This window comes from Equus przewalskii, chromosome 7, assembly GCF_037783145.1.
Source record: "Equus przewalskii isolate Varuska chromosome 7, EquPr2, whole genome shotgun sequence".
Taxonomy (NCBI): domain Eukaryota; kingdom Metazoa; phylum Chordata; class Mammalia; order Perissodactyla; family Equidae; genus Equus; species Equus przewalskii.
Window position 1 is genome coordinate 13038081 of NC_091837.1, and position 22503 is coordinate 13060583.

General features: G+C 50.4%; 1 protein-coding gene across 9 annotated transcripts in view; it reads right to left on the bottom strand.

Moving 5' to 3' along the window:
• Positions 1 to 22503, bottom strand: part of ACACB (acetyl-CoA carboxylase beta) — a 101167-nt gene that overhangs the window by 18958 nt on the left and 59706 nt on the right. For 5 of the 9 annotated variants that reach the window (XM_070627026.1, XM_070627025.1, XM_070627027.1 and 2 more), the window contains 15 exons: positions 21425 to 21513; positions 21209 to 21333; positions 20372 to 20485; positions 20105 to 20218; positions 19443 to 19532; positions 16194 to 16312; positions 11192 to 11329; positions 10275 to 10374; positions 10079 to 10186; positions 7757 to 7813; positions 7473 to 7514; positions 6226 to 6441; positions 4415 to 4570; positions 3409 to 3612; positions 2423 to 2578 (listed from right to left, as the gene is read on the bottom strand). In XM_070627026.1, coding sequence (XP_070483127.1) covers positions 2423 to 2578; positions 3409 to 3612; positions 4415 to 4570; positions 6226 to 6441; positions 7473 to 7514; positions 7757 to 7813; positions 10079 to 10186; positions 10275 to 10374; positions 11192 to 11329; positions 16194 to 16312; positions 19443 to 19532; positions 20105 to 20218; positions 20372 to 20485; positions 21209 to 21333; positions 21425 to 21513 — 1828 coding nt within the window. Of the gene's footprint in view, positions 1 to 1123; positions 1499 to 2422; positions 2579 to 3408; positions 3613 to 4414; positions 4571 to 6225; positions 6442 to 7472; positions 7515 to 7756; positions 7814 to 10078; positions 10187 to 10274; positions 10375 to 11191; positions 11330 to 16193; positions 16313 to 19442; positions 19533 to 20104; positions 20219 to 20371; positions 20486 to 21208; positions 21334 to 21424; positions 21514 to 22503 lie in introns of those variants that run through there. The other 4 variants (XM_070627031.1, XM_070627032.1, XM_070627033.1 and 1 more) reach the window with 1 other exon arrangement.

Below are 22503 nucleotides of genomic sequence, written 5' to 3' on the forward strand. Positions count from 1 at the left end.
TAATTAATTTATTCCTAGGTAACCTTCTAACTGATCTTAATATTGTAAATGGCATTTTTTTTTCAAATTCCATTTTACAATTACTGCTGGTCTATGAGAATGCAATTAATTTTTGCATACCGATCTTGCATCTGGCATTCTTGCTGTAGTACCTAATTAGTTCCACAGATTCTCTTGGATTTCTTATATAGGCATTTCCATCATCTGCAAAAAGCACCATTTTGCTTTTTTCTTTCCAGTCTTTACACTTTTTATTTCTTTTGCTCATCTTTTTGCATTGGCCAGGAACTCCAATAAAAAACATTGACTAGAAGTGCTGATAATGGGCACTTCTGTCTTGTCTGGGAAAAGAACACTTCCAACATTTCCCCGTCAGGTGCTATTCATTTCAGGTTGCGATTTTTTATCAAGATAAATAAATTCCTTTCTATTCCTAGCTTATTAAAAGATTTTATTATAAACAGATGCTGTCTTGTCAAATACTTTCTTTGCACCTATTGAGAAATTTAAGTTTCTTCTTAATCTATTAATATGGTAAATTATATGGATAGACTTCTTAATATCAAATCCTATAAGAAGTCACAAGATAAACCCTACTTGGTCTAAATTTTCCTTTAATTGTTACTGGACTTCACTTGCTAATGTTTTATTTATGATTTTTGTGTCCATGTTCGTAAATGAGATAATAAAGCCCTTCTCCTAATGTTCTTCCCTGAGATTAATATTAAGGCAATAACCCGATAAAATGAGTTAAGAAGCATTCCCTTTTTTTCCTACTCTCTAAACAACTCGCACACCATAACAGAATTATCTGTTCCTTGAAGGTTTGACAGAAATTGTTGTAAAATCATCTGGGCTCAATTTTAGTGAATAGACTTTTTAAACTATTAATTCAACTTCTTTAATGCTTATAATCTATTTAGATTTTCTATTTTTTGAGTCACTTTTGATAAGATACATTTTTCTCAGAAATTTTCCACTTCGTCTAAGTTTTCAAATTTAAGCATTGTCCTTAGTATTCTGTCTCTGTAGCTGAAAGAAAGGGAATGGATTTGCTCCTCATTTGTCTGTTTCTTACCCTACGGCCTTTGAGGTCAGAGGCAAAAGGATACAGACGATGACATTCTTAATCACAAAAGTTTCCATTTATTAAGCACCTACTGAATACTTTATATCTATTTCTCACAACAACCTTGTGACGTAGGTACTGCTATTCTCCTCGTTTTACAGAGGAGGAAAGTGGCCCAGAGAGGTGAAGGAACTTGCCCTCCTTCAGGACACACAGGAAACAAAGGACAGAGCCAGGATTCAGACCCGTGCCTGAGCGACCCTAGACAGCAGCTCCTCCTCCTATTCTGCATCTCCTACGCCTGAGTGCACTGATGCTTTCCTGCCTGCAGCCGACGGTCCACGAGCAGCATCCACAGTGCAGTGGAGGGGAGGGAAACGGACATCCAGGTCTCCAGTGCCAGTGTGCTCAGTGCCTCCAAAGGGCCTACTACATAGAAAAATGAAGGCATAGAAAACATACCAGAAGGAAATACACTAAAATGCGACTGCAGTCACCAACAGTGGACAGATCACATACGGGTAAAATTGAATTCGCTTATTCCTATTTTGCTATATTTTCCAATGTATGCTTTAATAATCAGAAGAACACAACAAACGTTATTTTTTAAAAGTAGACTAAAACTTCCTCAAAGGCCGTGACCCCACCCTCTTCCTCACGGTCTATCTGCCCTGAAAATGGTGCCTGGTAAGTGGCAAATACTTAATAAGTAAGTATTTAAAAGACCAGAAGGAAACACATCAAAACGTCAAGCAATTTGTTTTTAGGACATGGAACTATCAGTTACTCTTTTTTTCTTTCCACTGTCCTGTATTTTCTGAAGTTCTTATCTGATATTACTTTCATCGTTGGGATAAAATTAGGTTTACTTTATGGGGCCAGCCAGGTGGTGCAGCGGTTAAGTGTGCACGCTCCACTTTGGCAGCCCGGGGTCCGCCAGTCCGGATCCCAGGTGCAGACATGTCACCGCTTGGCAAGCCATGCTGTGGCAGGCCTCCCACATAGAAAGTAGAGGAAGATGGGCACGGATGTTAGCTCAGGGCCAGTCTTCCTCAGAGAAAAGAGGAGGATTGGCAGCAGATGTTAGCTCAGAGCCAATCTTCCTCAGCAAAAAGTGGAGGATTGGCAGTAGTTAGCTCAGGGCTAAGCTTCCTCAAAAAAAGAAAAAGAAATAAAAGGTTTATTTTAGAAAAAAATACTATGAAGTCATTCCCAATGTTAACTTCTTTTTCTTCATGAGGGCCTTGTTATCTAGGCTGGGGTCTTCAGAAGAGTAGCTGAGGACAGAGGAGTGTGGTGCTGGTGGAGTTCCTAAGGGAGCCCAGGGGTGCTGGGCCTGACCGCAGGACTTGCCTGCCTGAACATCTCCGGGAGGTCGTACACGTAGGTGGTCCCCAGGGACTGAGCCTGGAATCGCTTGGCCTGAAGCAGGTCCTTGGTGACGTATGGAGTGTTGATCAGCATCCCGTGCTGGGGCCCTTGTTTGTTGCCAAAGGAGTGAAACATGATCTGGACCAGAAAGAGGAAAACAGAGAGTGAGGCAGGCAAGTCTCAGGGAACCACGCTCCTGCCCACTTTATTTCTAACCGGTCCTCAGTGGAACCGCAACGGGGGGAAGGAAAGCGTGTCACGTCACAGAACAAAGTCAGGGCCTGGGAGAGCCAACGTTCCTCTCTGCCGCTGTGGGCAACCAGAACGAGGAGGACAGAGGGAGATGGGGAACAGAGCTCGAAAACTGCAAGTATCATACGACTGTACACTCACACACGAACAAGAGGACATACAAACTGGTGAAATCTGAACAAGGTCCGCATTCCAGCTAACCCTATGGTACCAGTGTCAATTTCCTGCTTTGACAACATCCTACAGTTATGTAAGATGTTATCATCGGGAAGTCGGGTGAAGGGCACATCAGAACTCTTTGTACTATTTTTGCAACCTCTTAAGAGTCTGTTTCAAAACAAAAATTATATATTTAAAAACGGCAGTCAATAGAATATTTGATTGACTTTATAAAAGTCTGTTCTGAAATATAATGGGGGAAAATGCCCACTGCCCCAAGTGAACCAGTCTGGAAGGTGCGTTATACTCAACCACAGTACTCCACATCTTAGCCAAATATGGTCCTACAACGGACTAAACTTTGGATTCATTCTCCTCCCTGGGGGAAGGAACGACTGCCATTCAGAAGCTAACACGTTTATCCTAAAGCTCCGAGGAGCGACCCCAATCCCACCTGGCAAGGCAAGACAGCCACCGAATGCCGTTTTTGTCTATGCCTTGCTCTCCCAAGCAGCCTCTGCTCTGACTTGGCCCGCCGGGGCCCCGCCCAGCCTTACGTTTCCAGATCTGGGGTCAGTGACTTCTCTGTAGAGGCTGATGTCCAGGTAGTAGCCTGACTCGTTGGTGATGAACAGGCGGATGGGAGTCGCACTGTCGGTGGTGGTCTGGCGGATGTTGATCTTGACCTCAGCCTGCAGCACGCGGAGCTTCCACAGCCGGCTGCCGTAGCGCATCACCATGGAGCGCACCGACTCCTCGATCTGCCCCAAACCATGGCAACACCAACTTCACAGCCCATTCTGCGTACACTTGTACTATCCCTAGCACTGATAATGGGATAGCGAGATAGAGCGAATGCAAAATGCCTGGGACATAGTACGCATCCAGCAACTATCAGCTAATAATAACCAAAAGCACCAGGCTAAGCCTTTAAAGCTCGCTCGATCATTCTGTCTTCGTAATCACTCAGAGAGGCTGGCATTTTTATGCCCCACTGACAGAGAAGGAAACCGAGGCTGGTGAGAGACAGAGCGAGTACTCCTACGTTACACTGTCTTTATCTCCATCATGCACCTCCAGCCTGTGCCTTTTTTCCTCCGGGAACTATGCGGACTAGTGGCGTTGGGGCCTCTGCATGGGCCCTCTGCACCCTACACATGCCAGGCTGTTGCCAGGACTCCTTCCATAAGACCACCATAAACTGCCTGCTCATGAACCAGCCAGTGGAGTACCCGACAGAGCCTGGAGCCAGGGAGAGGACAAAACTTTGCTTTGAAGCATTTGGGACATCTGTGTTGTCCTATGAGTAAAGCGTGCCCATGGAGGGTGAACACCAGAACAGGGACAGTCCTAAAGGCAGTGGCTCAAATAGGGATCTAGAATTAAATGACCGGAGGCTTGGTCTCCACCGGCAGCAACTGAGGTTCAAACACACACATACACATCCTGGAACTCGGGTCTCGAGTGCCAGGAGACAATACCCCAAAGCAGCATGCTGTGAAGAACCAGAGGTCCTGGAGAAGCTGAACCCAGAGCCCAGTGAGGGTCCCCCAGAGGCAAGACCTTGGAGGGGTCCATGATGACGGTGGGCACGAAGTTGAGGAAGATGTGGTTGCAGTCGGTGCGCACGCTGGTGTTGTTGAAGGCCACCTCCAGCTCGTCCATGGCCTCCAGGAGCAGCCGCTCACCCTCATTCTGCAGGTACTCGAAGGACGCTTCCTGCCAAAGGCGGGAGGGGCAGCGCTGCGGCAAGGGACACAGGGCCCGCTCCAGGTGGCCAGAAACACAGCCTCAGAGAGGAGGGGGACAGGAAAACATTCCCCTCCTCTGAAAGGATCCCCAGGCGAGAACAGCAGAGCCCTGTCTCCCCAGGCGCAGGATGTGAAAGGCTCTCGAGCGTGGGCACCAAGTCTTTCTCTCCTCACCCTGATGCTTGGACAACTGGGGCCCTGCTGACCCCAGCTGACTGAGGCAGGGTTAGCCAGGTCAGGAGATGACACACAGCTCACCCGGGAGCACACTTCTCAAACGTCCACACCCCAACCACCTCCTGTATTGCGTTCTCACACTCTGGGCCCCTATCGCCCTGCCCTAGTCACCCCAAGCCCAGGTACCAGATGACAAGGAACACGCCCTGTGCTCCAGAAGCTGCTGGAATTGTTCAGACTAGCCAATCACAAGCCTGCTTTCCCTGCCTCACCCTTTCCTTCCTGCAGAAACCACAATAAGGCCTCTCGCCTGGTGTCGCCCTCTCCCTCCGCCTCCTGGCCAACCCTGGGGCGTCCCCACGTGGCCCACATGGCACGACGTGTCCCCTCCCCTTGGGCATTGTGAGTAACAAGCTATCTTTTCAATGGCATGTGTCTCCTCATCTGTCAGCCTTACCACACCTGAATACTAATAAAACCTATTAACATATCTAGTTGACTGAAGCAGCAAAAAACTGAGATTAGCTGAACATCCATCAATGGAGGATTAGTAAAAAAACATTACATACATACGGTACTTCCGTGCAAGGAAATACCATGGAGTGGATCATCTCTATTAACATGGACAAGCAGCTGACCAGTAAAAAGACTAGCCTTCAAATGATTTGTCCGTGCTGAGCTCCCATCTGTAACATTACACCTATAACTCTATGTATGGAATTAGGCCTGGAAAAGGTCACCAACAGGGCTCACCCCTGGGTGGCAGGATTCTGGGTCCTTCCTGACTTTTAAAGGTGATTTTCAGTATTGTTTGAAATTTTCACACATAATCATGGGTTATTTTTCTTCTTTTGGTGAGGAAGATTGGCAACTGAAGTAACGTCAGTTGCCAATGTTCCTCTTTTTGCTTGAAGAAGATTATCCCTGAGCTATCAGCTGTGCCAATCTTCCTCTAGTTTATGTGGGATGCCACCACAGCATGGCTTGATGAGCGGTGTGTATGTCCGCTCCTGGGATCCGAACATGTGGACCCCAGGCTGCCGCGGTAGAGCGCAGGAACTTAACCACCATGCCACAGGGGCGGCCCATGGTTACTGTCCGAAGTGCAAGAACCAGTGAAAAATGATCATGCACCCCTCCAGCAAATACAAGAGAGTCTCTTAACAAACCAGCATCTTTCCATCCTATGGATTCTCTTCTCACGCAGAGAGCTCCATGTGACACAAGAAACAGAGCCACATGCCACCAGCCGGCATAGGAAAATAGGCTACTTTGCTGTCCACCTCCATGCTCCACACTGGAGCGTCACAAGGGCAGGGCTGGGTGTGCCCAGAGCACCTGGGACCCGCAGCATGCAGCCCAGGGCCCGGCACAGAGCAGGGAGTCCAAGAAGGGAAGGCACGAGCCAGAAGCTCAGAGGCAGAAAGAACCCCTGTGACATTTCACCTTCGTGATCAGGTCCGAGTGCCTGATGATGGCGCGGATGAAGAACCTGTGGTCCGTCACCTCCGCGCCCTCCTTCACCTTCGCAGCGCCCAGGTAGAGGTGCATCTTGTGGTTGGCACAGGGCACGGCGGTCAGATCGAAGTTGCGCATCCGGCTGAGCTCCAGCTGGAAGGCCAGGGCGGGCTCCAGGTGCCGGTAAATGCGATCTTCTGCGAACTGTGGGCCGACCAGAGAGAAGAAGAGACACGGACGTAGGCGGAGTTTGACGTGGGGGCCGCGTGCCTGCTTGAGCCCCGCCCCGCCCTGCAGACCCTGGGGTCTCTGAGTTCAGCACTCAGGAACGTAGTAGGCACTGCGTCTCCTAACTGTGAGCAAGCCCAGGGCTCAAGAGATTTGGGATCTTGCGAAGCGCCAGAGGAGAGCCATGGGCACTGCAAGTCTGATGAGGGGGCACAGGCCTCTGGACTCCTGGGTGAGCCTCGCTCGTCCCCAGCACCTGCCAGCACAGCCAGGCTGTTCTCCATCTCTCACAGCACAGAGCATTCCTCCAGAGGCCACTCGACCCTGGTTTCTTTGGGGAAGCTGGTCACTGACTGACAGTGCTGGAGACTAAACCAAAGAGAAACCGAAGGAGCTCAAGAAAGCACAGGTCTTAACGAGAAAAGGAAGGCTTTGGATAAATTAAAATACAAAGTACTGAATTTGCTGGAGCCTCGAAGCCGTGCTGGGAACAAGCCCAATGATCTACAACAGGGCTCTCAGCAAACTTTTTCCTAAAGGGCCAGAGGACTGAGGGAGCAGACCTCTGCCACAGCTACTCGATTCTCCCGCTGGGGCGAGAAAGCCACAGTGGACAACAGTCATGGACTTGGTCTGGCCTCATTCCCATCAAACTGTTTATTAAAACGCGAGGCTGACCTGCAAGCCACAGTTTGCCAACTGTTGTTCTAGAAGAAGATAAGAAGAGGTTGGGAGAACCATCTTCCCGAGCGCATCAGTAAGTACAAAAACCATCCAGGTGAGAGAGAAACCTGCAGCAAAGGCTGAAAAGGCAGGAAACTCGAGGCCTGAGCTCCGTATGGAAACAAGGGCTCTCACTGGAAATACAATCCCGGAGGAAGGCCGAGGTCGACATAAAGGTAGCATGTTCTAGAACATGGAGATACCTTAAGGACTGGGGACTTTAGTCTCCCCGAATATCATAGATGCCAGAGAAGAGAGAACAATACCGTCGCTTTTCGTCATACCTCATCTCTTGCTCTGAATGTGAAAAACTTGGGAAATTCTTTCTGCAAAAAGAAATCCATAAAAAGACAATTAAATCAACCAAGACTCATTTAAACATTTGTATACCTGCTTTGTGATTTTTAACCATAACCCAGTCTGCTTCTAGAATGAATAATCTGGAAGGCCGTCTCTTCTCTAGCAATTGATCTCTTCCAACCCCGGCTACAGAGTAATTGTCAGATCGAAGGCACTGAGCCCTGAAGGACGGAAAGACTCATGCATGCGCCCTGAGAATCGGACTGACCTGCTGGGCAATCAGGAATGTGATTCTTCGGAGTCCACAACCCGCGAGGATGTCTTTCTGCATTAAAAACCAAACACAATAGAAGAGCATTTGGCCACAAAAAGGAATGAAGTACTGATACACGTTGCCACATGGAAGAACCTTGAAAATGTTACACTAAATGAAAGACGCCTGTCACGAAATACCTGATATTGTATGATTCCACTTATATGAAATATCCAAAATATATGGGCAAATCCACAGAGACAGGAAATAGATTAGGGGTTGTCTAGGGCGGCAGGGAGGGTGTTGGGCTGGGGGAAAATGAAGAGTGATTGCTAATGGGGACAGGGTTTTTTTGGGGGGTGGGGGCTGGTGAAATTGTTCTAAAATATAATTTTGGTGATGGTTCCACAATTCTATGAATACACCAAAAAGCACTGAGTTGTACATTTTAAATGGGGGAATAGCATAGTATATGAATTAAATTCAATAAAGCTGATATATAAAAATACATATATACACGTATACATATTTTTTAACATTTCATGAAATCTTTAATGAAATTGCTGGGGAGGAGCACTGTTATATTTTTAAAAAGTTGAGTAAAAAAGCCTGATACAGAAAGTACAAACTGTATAATTTCATTTATAGACAGTTTTTTATTTTTGCAGGGGAAGATTTGCCCTAAGCTGACATCTGTTGCCAATCTTCCTTTTTTTTTTCTCTTCTCCCTCCCACCCCCAAAGCCCCAGTACATAGTTGCCTATAGTTGTAAGTTCTTTTGGTTCTTCTATGTGAGCGAATGAGTGGTGTGGGTCCGTGTCTGGGAACCAAACCCGGACTGCCAAAGCAGAGCGTGTCAAACTTTAACCACTAGGCGATCAGGGCTGGCTCTTTATATAGACAATTTTACGAGGAAAGAAAAACCCCAAAAGACAAGAAAATAAAGTTATTGTTTAATTTGTCCATAAGACAAGGAAAGTTGTTAGGAGAAATGAATAGTTTTGGCCCATTTCACAAAAAGGTAAGCAGACATACACAAAAGAATCCCTCACAGAATGTGGGTTGGAAAGAGAGCAGGATAAAGCGCAAAATGAAGCGGATTCCAATGTGAGAGGACCAGCCTGGTTACTGGGAGCCTGATTTTTGGTTCTCAACTCAAGGTGTGCGTGAATGTGTATGTGCGTGTGTGAACGTGTATGTATCCAAGTGTGCATGTGTACACATGTATCTGCGTAATGTAAAATTTTTAAATACTATAGAAAATATAAAAACTGTCTTTCCTTTCCCCAGTGGATGCAGGTTCCTTTAGCTCCCCTCTCTTCACTATGTTTTATATACATATATGCACACACACACATATATATGACACATGCACATGTAACACACTTATACGTACAGAAATACACACATTCAATCTTTTCTGGCTCATCGATATCCTCTGGGTATTTAGAGAACTGGTTCCTTGCTTTCATGGCCACGTGGTACCCACGGCACAGTCGGGCATACTGCAGGATTCCTCACTGCCCACACCTTCCACAGGTGATTCCGACATCCCTCCCACCGCCCTCTCCAAGTAAGAACCACCAAGCATCCTGAGCATCATCTGATTTGGTTAGAGGGGCAGGCGAGCTCCCAATCAGCTCAGATGTCACCTCGTCTATGCGTGGGCTGCCACACTGAAAATCCAGTAAGGACATCAGCTATGTCAGCAACAAACAGGCTGGAGGGAAATACGCCACAGGGGCAGCCTCTGGATGGCGGGGCTTCGTTTTAAAACCTGCTTTTCAGATTCGTCTGCACCTTAAACATTTTGTACAATGAACATCATCACGCTGTTGATTAATAAATTACAGGCTAAGTAAATCACTAATAACGCCCCTAAGTTTTTACGGAGTAGCCACAACCTGGCGTCATTCACCCAATGTCTCCTGTCCAGGAAGCACCAGGCCAGGTCCACTGAGGGACGCCAAGTCAGAAGACACAAGAGGTGTCCCTCCCACCAGGATAATACAGGGAATACAACACATATATAGATAAACAGACTAAAAAGAACAACTGAAAATTTCCAGGTGTTCTTGAAGTTGAGACCAAGTCAGGAGGGTAAAGAACTAACAGCCAGACAGCGTGCCTGGTAGATCTATGAGCCAAGAATCTCAGCATCCCATTTTTACAGATGGGAAAACTAAGAATCAGAGAGGTGAAGTAACCTACCTGAGGTTACACAGCACCTTCCCACTGTTTCTACTACCCACACGCACCAAGCTGCTCCACGTTTGCAGCTGAGGTCCTTGAGCATACATATAGCCATCCCCCAAACCAGAGGCACGCCCGACACACCTTGGACTGCACAAACGTCCGGAAAATCGGCACCAGCTCCTCATCCTCCGGATGGTCCGCCCACTGAAGGGCCACGTTCAGGATGTGGATTGGCTCTTCTCTGTGGCTCTGGGAGAGAAAACCAAGACGGGGCAGTAGAAGGGCCCAGGGCCCCAGCTCGTCCCCTCCTCAGCTAGCTCCTGGCTCAGACACTTACCTTGCTGTCGTCCTCGGAGTACAGGGAAGTGAGGGCCTTGCTGAAGAGGGGCGTGTCCTTGGGCACGTTGGCGAAGCAGGAGATGACTTCATCAAAGTTTCTGGGGGCGCAGGGCAGAGAGGGAGGGCTGAGGGGCTGCGCCCTATGCCATCCAGGTCAGACCCAGGCCCTCCCCCTTCCTGACCACCACTGCAAGCTCCTGCACCCCTGTGCAGAGCTCATTTGGCTCCTGACTAGGCCTAAGGCACCACTGATGGGGTCTTTCCCAAAAGGGAAGCACGAGCCTGTGTGATGGGAGATCATGAAAGAAAGAAAACACGTCCAACCCAATGCTCTGGGCACCAGCTGGGCCCCCCGTTTCATTGGCTGGGAGACCCTCCCAACCTCACCCCTCTGAGTCAACTGAGGATAATCAAGCAATCACTACCCTCCTAAGGCTGCTGTGAAGGTACAAGGTAACCCAAGCGGCCTGCATAACACACAGGACCAGGGTGGAAAAGGGGCGATAACAACAATGGTTCCCACAGCTGACATTTATAGAGCACCCTATTCACATACTAATTACACTTTAAATATTTAATAGGTACTATCTTGCTTCTTTTCCTGGTGACCCTATGAAGTAGGTCCTTCTGTTATACTCACTATACAGATGAGAAAACTAAGGCACAGAGAGGTTAAATACTTTGCTCCGAGTCTCACAGTTAGGGAGCACAGAATCAGAATTCAAAGGCAGGCAGGCTGACACAGAAGCCCACACTCTCGGCTGTGATGACATTCTCATTCTGTTATTATGAACTCTCTGTGCCATCTGTCTGGGCCGCCCCCACCCGGTGTGTCAAATGAATGGGTGGGGGTCAGGGGACGCTCGCCCAGCCCCTCTGCTGGGGGTATCTGGGAGGCGGGGCCACGCCGGGTACCTGGTGAAGTCCTCGAATCTCCTGAAGGCGACCATGGCCCCCATCCGCTGGCACAGAGGGGAGAAGCCACTGTCCATGAAAAGCTCGGTGCTGTGCCTCAGCAGGTCGGGGTTGGAGACACTGATGGGCATGGCCACCCTGCAGGGGTACAGGAAGCGGGCACTGAGGAAGCTGCTTGCGAGTCTGGCCCCAAGCTTCCTGCCCTGGAAGCTTCAGTGAGCTAGACCAGCCGTAGAGCCCTTCCAAAGGGGGCCTTAAATTGGGGGTGGAGGGGACTGAGGTCGGCCCGGTGGCTGAGGAGTCTCACCTGATTCCTCAGAACCCGGTGTAGACGAAGGGCTCAAGAAGTGAGTGAGCCAGTGAATGAATGAATGATGCAAACAAGCCCATTCAAACATGGTCCCCAAGGGGTGATATTGTGATTTATAATAAGAAATACATATTTGGTCTTTGTCCCTTTCTTGGCAGAGTTCCTAAAACCCTTGGAATTTCCTAAGAGATGAGAGAAATAAAGGTGTCTTCTGTTATGTTAATGAGCTGACTTTGGAAAGCACCTTGGGATGGGGGCTGGTTGCCAAGGGAACCAAGCTTGATTAGAGGGCTGGAATTTTCAGTCCCACCCCCCACCCCGCCCACCCCCGATTTAGGGAGGAGAGAGGGGCTGGAGGCAAAATCAACTACCAATGGCCAATGATTTAATCAATTGTGCCTATGTCATGCAGTCTCCATAAACACCCAGAAGAAGGGGTTCGGGGAGCTCCCGGGCTGGTGAACCAGAACACATCCATGTGCTGGGCCCTCAACTCCACAGGGACAGGAGCGCCTGCATTCAGGACCTCGCCCTATGCATCTCTGCCATCTGGCTGTTTCTCAGTTATATCCTTTTATGATAAACCGATAACCTAGTAAATAAAATCTTTCTCTGAGTTCTGTGAGTCACTCTAGCAAATTAAACCCAAGGACGGAGTTGTGGGGACCTCTGATTTAAGCCAATCAGTCAGAATGAGACAGGAACCAGCCTAATGAGACAGGGCCATCTGCAAGGCCCCTGGCATAACAAGATAGGGCCCCTAACCAACTGGCAAGCCAGGGGAATCAGAGAGAGCACACAAAGATCCACATTCCACAGCCTCTGGACGTTCCTGGGTTCACGCACGCGCCCTAGCACCCAGGAGTTGCCTGAGGGTGACCCTAGCCGCATTAGCACGGTAAACATCACACCCAGGGGTGGAGAGCTAGCATGCTAATGATACGTGCATCGCATGTGGTGGCATGCTGAACAACAGCACAGGTGCAAGCACAGCCCCGCCTCTCCACGCCATGACAAGGCCATCCTCCCAGGCTTGCCTAATAAAGCCCCACAGTCACGCTCCCTACCGACTGGGTCACCTGCCCCTTTTCTTTCTGCGCCAGCCCCCTTGTGCCTCTCCTGTGCCCAAGCTGATAAACTTTTGCTTTTCTACTCCCGTTTGTTGTCTCTCTTGATTTCTACCCTGGGGGACAATAAGAACCCAATGTGCCGGTAACAAGCACACGTGACAACCTGGACTTACAACGGGCATCTGAAGTGGGGTGGGTCGGGGGCAGTCTTGTGGGACTGAGCCCTTAACCTGTGGGATCTGACACTGTCTCCAGGTGGACAGCGTCAACACTGAGTTAAATTGTCAGATATCCAGCTGGTGTCAGAGAATGGCTGATGGTGTTGGAAAACCCACACATAGGAATTGGTGTCAGAATCCTACAAGGTAAACAAACCCCAAGTAGTGAGGTCAGCTGGAGAATGAACACTCTCAGAGCCAGCTTCTCCCAGAGGGCCCCGGGCCTGGGGGCAGGCTTGGTTCCGAGACACTCCAAGCCCTGCTCTCCGGACAGGGTCCGAAACCAAAACTCCGCCAGGCCAAGCAGCCCACTAGAGTTTAGCCGGCCACTGCCCCTGACACTGGCTGCTCACCAGGAGCAAATCCAAGTGGGTCCCCGGGGGCAGTGAGAGCCGGGGATGGAGGGGCTGTCCGTCAGATAGGGGGCAGGAGTCAAGAGAGGAGACTGCTTGCAAGGCCGGCCCCTGGCTGGCGTCCACGACATTGATCTGGGGAGGGTTCCCAGCCCTCCCTAAATGATGGGGGAGGCCCATTGTGGCAAACCATTTGTGCTGTGGAGTTTATGCCAAGCACCTGCTTTCCTTCGGGAGCCTGGACTATCGGGACGTGCTCGGCAGAGGGTGCCACGTGACCACCTCCCACTGAAAACCCCAGGCGCTGAGCCTCTAACCGGCCACCAGACAACACGGCACTCGGCCGTCACACCTCGTTGCTCGGGGAGCGCAGCGCATCCCAGGCACTTCCACCAGGAGAGGACCTCAGTTCTTGTGCTGGCTGGGCTTGTGTCCCACCACCGTAATAAGTCATAGCCGTGAGCACAACTACATACTGAGTCCTGGAAACCTTCCTAGCGAATCGTCGAACCTGAGGGTGCCCTTGGGGACCCCTGACCCGGGGGTTGGGGCCTGTGTGCACCTTCCTGTTAGGTACCCCTGAAATCATCATTCGGTCCTCCTGCTCCCCGACAGCTAGATGCAGAGGTAAGAGAGTGGCATGACAGTACGGGCTGAATTCAGCCAGACTGACTCGGGGCCGTGCAGCATTTTTAATATATTCCTATACAGTAATTACCTGGCCACACTGAAAAGTTAAGGGATTTGATTTTTATTTTTTAAGTCTAGATGGGGGCTGGCCCAGTGGTGCAGCCGTTAAGTTCACGTGCTCTGCTTCAGCAGCCCAGGGTTCACAGGTTGGGATCCCGGGCGAGGACCTAGCACCACTCATCAAGCCATGCTGTGGCGGCGTCCCACACAGAATAGATGAAGATGGGCACAGACGTTAGCTCAGCAACAGTCTTCCTCAAGCAAAAAGAGGAGGACTGGCAACAGATGTTACCTCAGGGCCGATCTTCCTCACACACACACACACAGTCTAGACGTCCTGCTTCTCTTGTAAGAAAGACACGGAAAGATCAGGCCTCGCTGGGCTGCTTTTCTGCAGGGCACCAGCAAGCCAGCAGGAACAGCAGCCCCCAGGCAGGGCCGTGCTCTCCAGCTCCCACCTCCTGGTTGTGCTCACAGGCCCCTTGGGCCTGGACCTAAGTCCAAGCCACAGCCTGCAGGAAGCCCTGCTGGCCTCTTCTCTGACTTCCCCTTGCTGCCCTGACCCAATTCCCTACGCGCCTGGCTCTGCAGACACAGGCGCGGAGGGCCCAGCCAGGCCCTGCTGGGAGGTGGGACCTCAATCCTCACGGCCCTTCTCGGAGGCCTTGAAGGGCGGGGTTGTGGGGGCAGCTGCAGGCGGGGTCTCCTCCTAGGCCACAGGCCCCAAGTAAGCTGCTGGCATCCCAGCCGACAGCAACAGTGAGGACCTGAGACAGTCAGGGACGCCTCCAGGGTGCTCAGTGTCTCCCTGGGTGAAAATAGCACCCTGCGCCCATATTGAGGGTCACAGCCAACAACCCGGATACACGGGTCGGTCCCTCCTAAGACACAAGGCACGACTGGCCCACAGGCTTCAGGAGCCCACCTTCCTTTCCTAACTGCGTTGAACTGCTGAGATGACGAAATTAAGAAAGGAAAAGAATTCCTCCTCAGGAGCAGACAATCCCCAAGTCCTTACACACACCTCCCACAGCCGCCAAATGGTGCCAGGCCACAAGCCATCAGTCCCCTTTTCTCTCAATCAAACCAAACATCACAATCCTATTTTTTGGGAATAAGAAGTGTAAAAATAAACAATAGATAAGAAAGGAGGTGCCTCGTGGGGAAGCCCTTTTCTTCTCCATCCATAACAGAACAGCACCTTTCCTCTTAAAACCAACAGAAAGAGAAACATATTTTTTAAAATCCCAAGAGACCAGAAAATCCCGTTTCAAGAAAGCATGAACCCTGTTGCCCGTATAGACATAAGAGCTGATCAACTCCGCGACCAAATCACGAGACCGTCCTAGCCACAAGCGAGGCGTCTGGGAACCCCCATGAGAAGCAGAAACAGAGGGGCAGGAAGAGCGAAGAGAACGCTCAGATCCCAGGGAGACGTCATCGCTTTAGAGGAAGGTGTCGCACTCTGTCTGACCAGGACGGTACTTTGGGTCCTGAAAGAAGCTGGATTAAAAAAGAGATGGTGAGGGAGCCACAAAGACACACCAGGATGTCCCCCACCGAGGACATCACGGGATCCAGATAGGCCAACACGCGGGCTGGCTCTGGGCGGCCCTCAAATGCTGAGGGAAGAACCCTGAGGTCAGAGTGTGAGCTGGGGCAAAATTCCTGTGCAAATGAGCAGCTCAGCCTATGTCAAGTGAAGGCCCCAGGGCTCCGGGTGTGTAAAACGGAGACAAGAACATATTTCTGGCCGACAGATAGCGAGGGCTGAATGAAACAGAGTGTGGAGGCACTTAGCATACTGCCGGACCAACAGCACGCCATCAGACAGAGTAATAGTATCAGCCACAATCATCACAATGACCCTAATATTCATCAACAACTTCCTGTGCGCCAGGCACTGTTCTAAATGCTGCAAGTGCCTCATCTCACTTACTCTTCACAATGGCTAGGACAGCATGGTCCAACAGAACTTTCTGCGGTGGCAGAATGTTCTAGAATGGCAATATCCCATATGGCAGCCAGGAGCCCCATGTGGCTACTGGGCACTTTAAATGCAGCTGGAATGACTGAGGAATGGAATTTTCAATTTAATCTTCATTCGTTTTCATTTAAATAGCCCACATGTGGGTAGTGGCTACAACACTGGATTGTGCAGGTGTATGAGGTAGGCAGTGAATTATCTCCAGTCCACAGAGGAGGGAACAGAGATGTGGGGAGATCCCATGGTGGGGCAGTGGCACCCCTGATGTCCCCCAGCAGTGTTCGCACACCCGCTTGCTGGCTCCCTCCAGAGACAGGAGACAGTGGTTAAAGAGAAAAGAAATACCACCCACCCCCAGGTGCCCCTCTCCATACCGGTTTGGGTGGGAGGAGGGCAGCATGAACTGGAATTCCACCACGCAGGTGCCGTCCGGGAGCTGCCGGTGCTGCAGGCTGTTTAACTCATAGGCAATGTAGGCCCTCCGCACGTAAACCTGACGAAGAAGCAGAGCAGACACTCGGAGAGCCGCACAGAGCGCCCTCAAACAGAACCGTCGAGCTGGGGAAACCATCTCTAAGTCACCTCAAGGCAGTAGTTGAGAGCAAATTCTGCTCCCATTTCAGGATGTTACCTTCTCTGCAAAGATATCATCTCTATCACAACTACTCACTTCTGCTGCTGTAGCATGGAAGCAGCCACAGACAACGTGTAAATGATTGGGCATGGCTGTCTTCCAATAAAACTTTATTGGCAAACACAGGCTGGGGGCCAGATGTGGCCCAGAGGCGGCTGTTGGCCGACTCCTGCTCTAGAGTAGCGCTGTCCAATAGAAATGAAACATGAGTCACGTAGATAATTTTAAATTAATTTTAAGTTCTCTAGTAGCCACTTAAAGGCAACAGGTAACAATAATTTTAACAATATATTTCATTTCATTCCCGATATTGAAAATATTATCATTTCAACGTGTAATCAATGTAAGAAATTATTGCGATATTTTAAATTCTTCCTCCAAACTTAGTCTTTGGAATTCGGTGTGTATTTTACATTGAGAGCACAGCTCAACTCAGACGAGCCACATGGCAAGTGCTCACTAGCCACACGTGGCCAGTGGCTGCCATCCTGGACAGCACGACTGTCAGGTTCGAGCACTGGAAGCTTTGTGACTGAAGAGGGCACATGAGGGCAGTGCAGCAGGGGTTAGCACAGCAGCCCTAACCGCCATCCTCTGAAAGGCCTGCTTACGAGGCTGGCCCTTGGCTGGCATCTGGGACTGGATTTGGGGAGGGTTCCCAACTCTTTTATCCCTGATAAGAATGGTTCACCATGCTAAGCTGTGCAAACGATAAGATTTAGGTGGAACATGTGCTTTCTTTCTGGGAGTTTAGAATCTGGGTACCTTCTAGGCAGAGGGGGCCCGTGTGACCAGCCCCCAATAAAAGCCTTGAATGCTCAGTCTCTAAGGAACTTTCCTGGTAGACAAATTTTTTTTTTTTTTGAGGAAGATTAGGCCTGCGCTAACTGCTGCCAATCCTCCTCTTTTTGCTGAGGAAGCCTGGCCCTGAGCTAACATCTGTGCCCATCTTCCTCTACTTTGTATGTGGGACGCCTACCACAGCATGGTGTGCCAAGTGGTGCCACGTCCGCACCCGGGATCCGAACGGGCGAACCCCGGGCTGCCAAGAAGCGGAACATGCAAACTTAACTGCTGCGCCACTGGGCCGGCCTCCTTGGTAGACAAAATTTTGTGCGTGTTGTCGCAACTCACTGCTCGAGGAATTACAAGTGCCTGGAAGACCCCGGGAAGCTGGCACCCGGTTCCTCTGGATGTCCCCCATGTGCCTTTTCCCTCTGCTGACTGGGCTCTAAGTGCTTTCACTGTAACAAATGGCAGCCATGAGCACAACTATATGCTGAGCCCTGGGAGTCTTCCTAGCGAATCATTGAACCTGGGGGCAGTCCTGGGGGCTGCAGACACATTTAGAGCAGGCACAAACTCTACCCGTCTCAAGAGGTCAAGGAAAGATGTTATGTTCACAAGGCTCATCTTGAGTCGTGAAGAAAAGGTTGGACTATGTTCAAAAGATCTGCCAAACAGAGTGAGGGAATGTGTAAAGCATCCGAGAAAAATCTCTCATAGAAATAAATGAGATTCAGCACTTCAAAAAGTGAGCAAGGTGAGATGCTGCTTTCCGGCTGCCGTAAGACCTCCCACCCCCAAATGGGACAGGTGTTTGGACGATGGGGAGCAACAGTGATCAATATTCACTTCAGGTGCTTACTCAATTATCTCCAAATCATCCTGTAAGGTAGGTTTTATTGCTCCTACTAAAGCAGGAGGATGTAAAAGTCCAGAGAAGGAAAGCAACTTGCCAGAGGTCACACAGCTTTGTGTATGTTGCTCCCACTGACTGGAAACTCTCTGCATCTCCCTCCCATCAATTCCTACTTGCTCTTCATATGCTTTCATATCACCTTCCCAGCACAGCCTGAGCTGAACCTCCCGGTAAGGTTAAATCCTGCTGTCCAATTCACACCATGGCCTGTATTTTCCCGCTGCAGCCCTATCGCGCATGTAATTAAAGAAATACTGAGTGTGTGTGTCTCCCGAGCCAGAGAGAAGCTCCACTAGGGCAGACACTACGGTTGCTCTCTGCTGCGTCCTAGAGCCTGGCACACAGAAGGTCTCAATAAATAGCGCTGAAAATTGGAGAGAGAGAAAAAGAAAGTAATTACTAAAGAGCTGTAGTGGGTCTTGCTGGAAACAAAGAGTGGAACCTAAGACGGATTCTGAGAGCTGAAACCAGAGAGGGGGTAAAAACTGTGGGCCCAGGAGACTGTTATACGCTCACAAGCCCAAAACGGTCTCCATGGAAACCCAGTCAACCTCCCAGCATCAGCATGGGTGACCTGGTCCAAGGTCAGAGGGAGAAGAAATGAGAAAAAACACACCAGGGGAAGAGAGCCACGTTGAAAACACAGGACGTCACCCCTATCTCCTCGAGAGGATTCTGAAAGAGCAGATGAAACACTGCGATGTCCTGAAACGCACAAAACCCCTCCCAACCCCTGAATTCAGGAAGACCGGAGCGGGAGGAAGAAGACCAGCTCTAAGCCAGGTTTCGCCGCTGGTCATGCCCTTCTCTGCCCTGTCGCACAGGGAGGTCACCTTGAATCACATGTAGGCTCCTTCCAGCTCTTCTAGTTCCAAGTTCAAAGGTATCTATCACAGGTGAGTTGGGAAGTTTGGACCAGGTGCCTCGGACACAGCTCTTGGGAGTTAGTATTCAACTGTGCCCTGCCTGGCTGAGGTTGGAACGGCACACGAGACAGCAAGAGTTACCAGCAGGAATTTGGACTATGGCAGATGTAGGGTGAATCCTGGTTCTGCCACCTCCTAGCTGTGTGACCTTGAGCAAATTGCTTCACCTCTCTGAGCCGTTCCCTTCTCTGTAAGATGGCTATAATAACGGTACCCACCTTGTGGAGAGAATAAGATTATGTTTGCAAGGCCCAAGATTATGTTGCAAGGTCCAGGATCAGGCACGTGGCGTTTGGGCAGTGGATGCTAGAACTGGCATGTGCGGGACTGGTGCTGTTATGGGGGCCTCTCCGCTACTTACCTCCAAGGACGCCATGCAAACGATTTTGTTAGCATGATAGAAGAAAGTGGGCAGGACGTCAAAAATGGTTGTTTCCGAAAGTATTAATTTCTACAGGAAATGGAAAGGGAAAAAAAGGAAAAGTAAAGGTCTACAAGTTTTAAATAAGTCAGATGAGCGTGGGGTGAGGGCTGGAGCAGGGAGAAGCCGGTGGTGGTGTTCTCGTGAAACCCTGCCAGTGCCCTGGGCCCCAAAGATCTGAGAGTGGCCGCAGCTCTGGGACGACTGCACCCAGGGCTCCCGGTTTCAGACGCAGACCAGATGGGGTACCTGGAAGCTTGTAAAGGAGCCAGAGTCGGGGGTGGGAGCCTGGGAAGATGAAGCCATGACTCAGCCATGCCAGTGGTCGCAGCTTCCAGAGAAGCCTTGCCATCACACCTGAATTGCTAAACTTGCACCTCCAGGGCGAGTCTCTCTGCCTGACGCTCTGTCCATCCTACAGGACTGGGCCTCCACCCAAGGCCCCGCTGGGCAGCCCCGGCCACACTGGACTAACTGACTGGTGTCTGCACCCGACCCTGTGGCCTGCACCCGAGTGCCAGCGTGGGAACCCACCCCCCCGCAGCCCCACTTGGGCCACTGTGTGTGCTCCGTGGAAGGTGGACGGAAGGTGACGGCCTCACCTTCAGGTTCTCCGGGCAGAACTGGTGGCCGTACATGTCAATGGCAGACAGGAAAATGGACTCCACCTGGTTGTGCCTCAGCTCGTAGGAGGGCAGGTGGGAGGCAATCAGGACCTTCAGGGGGAGGGGATGGGGGGCTGGGGTGAGCCGCCTCACAGGGGAGAAGCCAAGGGCCCGGCCTGCGGGTCGGACGTGGGGCGGAGCATGGCGGGGAGGACGGCACCCTGCAACCGCCGTGCCCTGGGGGGACTGCCCCCTCGAGCCTACCTGTCTGGCTCTGAGGGCCACTTTGCAGTGCTCGCTCTTGCTCAGCTGAGTGAGCTCATTGAGGATGGCGGTCAGCTCCTCGGACAGGGACGGGTCTGGGCCACAGAGCTCGTCCTTCGGGGGACAAAATCAGAATCCGGTGGCTTTTCTCCGGGAGAAGGAAACACGCCAGCGCTCACCCTCGACCGGGGGTGCAAACGCCCCAACAAACCTGACAGCAGCTCCACTTCTGACACAGCCCGATATACACACCCTTGACTATTTTCCACTGTGTGTCCCTACTCACTCACTCATTCATTCATTCACTCATTCATTCAATCACCCATCCGACTACCCCAAACAGGCTCATAATACCAGCTCAGAAAAGAAATACCTCTAGGTCCCTGCCTGCATCACTATTAATAGCCAGTGATTAACAGCAACTCACCACGCGCCAGGTCAGCAGCTAGACTATTTACATTCATTTCCCCAATTCCCCCAACCCTCTGAGGAGTTACTGTCATGATCCTCATCTTACAGATGAGGACACTGAGACTCAGGGAGGCAAGGTGCCTTGCCCAAAGCATGTCAAGAATGCCTGGCACACAGTAGGTGTTTTGTGAGTGTTGGTCATGATCTCCGCCAGGGGCTGACAAACCCCACCCACCGGCTGCCTGGTTTGGAAACAAAGTTTTATCGGGACACAGGCACGCCCACTCGCTTACACTGAACATGGCAGGGCAGTGTTGCGAGGTCAGGACAGAGACCATAGGACTGGCAAAACCTAAAATATTTACTCTCTGGCCCTTTCCAGAAAAAGTCTCCTGCTCTGGGTACAGGGCACGCTTTCCTGCTTACGATCAACATGATCACCAGCTGGTTCTTCTTGGCCACCTGCGCGTGGGAGAAGATGCAGTCCAGCACCTGCGACATGTCTGGCTTCAGCCGCTCCCTGAGGTTTATGACACACTTGTCGTAGTGGGCTGGAGGGAGACAAAAGGCCGCACGCAGGTAAGGCTTGGGGGCCCCTCCTGCCCTGTGGCCTTGTCATCAAGTGCCAGCGGCTACTCTTGCCTTGTTGGAAATGGTGCTCGACGTTTAAATATCTTCGCAGGAGATCCAACACCACGGTCTTCATATAGCCACGGGTCCCGCTGCGGTACCTGGAGAGGAAGGGAACGCCGCCTTAACGACCAACTCCACTCCCCGGTGCGCCTGAATAGCCACAGCCAGGGCTTCTGGGATTTCAAGACGGAAAACAGGAATAAAGTATCTGGAGGATGCACCCCCTAATCCTTAGACCTGGGGGGGACGTGTGAGTTGAGTCATTTGCACTAACTCTGTAGGCCAAACTGAGCAGTGACTTGCCCAAGGTCACGCATCGAAGGAGAGGTCAAGCCCTAGCCTTTGCATGGCAGCTGCCTGTCTCCAGAGAGAAGGAAAAGCACTTACAGAGTTGGGATGCGGAAAGGGGTCAGCCTCGCATGCATGCTTGAGAACAAAAATTTTCAATTAACCATCCAATACATAAAGACAGTTTGGGGAAAAAAACCCACAAAACTTTCTCTCCCTGAATTCTCCTTCCTCAGCTGCGGTCCTGGATTGTCAGCATGAGTCCTGTGAGCCGGGGAGCTCCCTGAAACAAAGGGCCGTCTCCCGCCACGGTACCTGCTCTGCACCTCTGATCATTTCTGGCATGTGGTAAACATGCGCTGAATTAATTTGTTTGAGTCTGAGACTTTATAAGCAAAGCTTTTTGGCTATGTAGTTTTCACAAAAAGTAGCAGTTCTTTTTATCATCAGAATAGCTCTCCTTGCTCAATAGCTATATAAAATAAAATATAAATGCTTCATCAACTCTCCTTTGCAATGGTCCCCAAAAACCACAATGAGCATTTATACAGTTTTTTATGACATATAAAGCTATTTCACCTCATTGCGTCATAATCAAAGCTACCACAAGTAATTGCTATGCATCAGTGCTTTACAAAAATTAATCCTCTCGTAACTCAGAATGACTTAGCATGCGGGAGGCGTTTGTATTTCCCTTTTGCAAACTGAGATTCACAGAATTGCCTTGCCGTGGGTTCTGCTATTAGGAGTGGCTGTGCCAGGACCGTAATCAGGGCCTTCAGACCCCATGCACTGGCCCC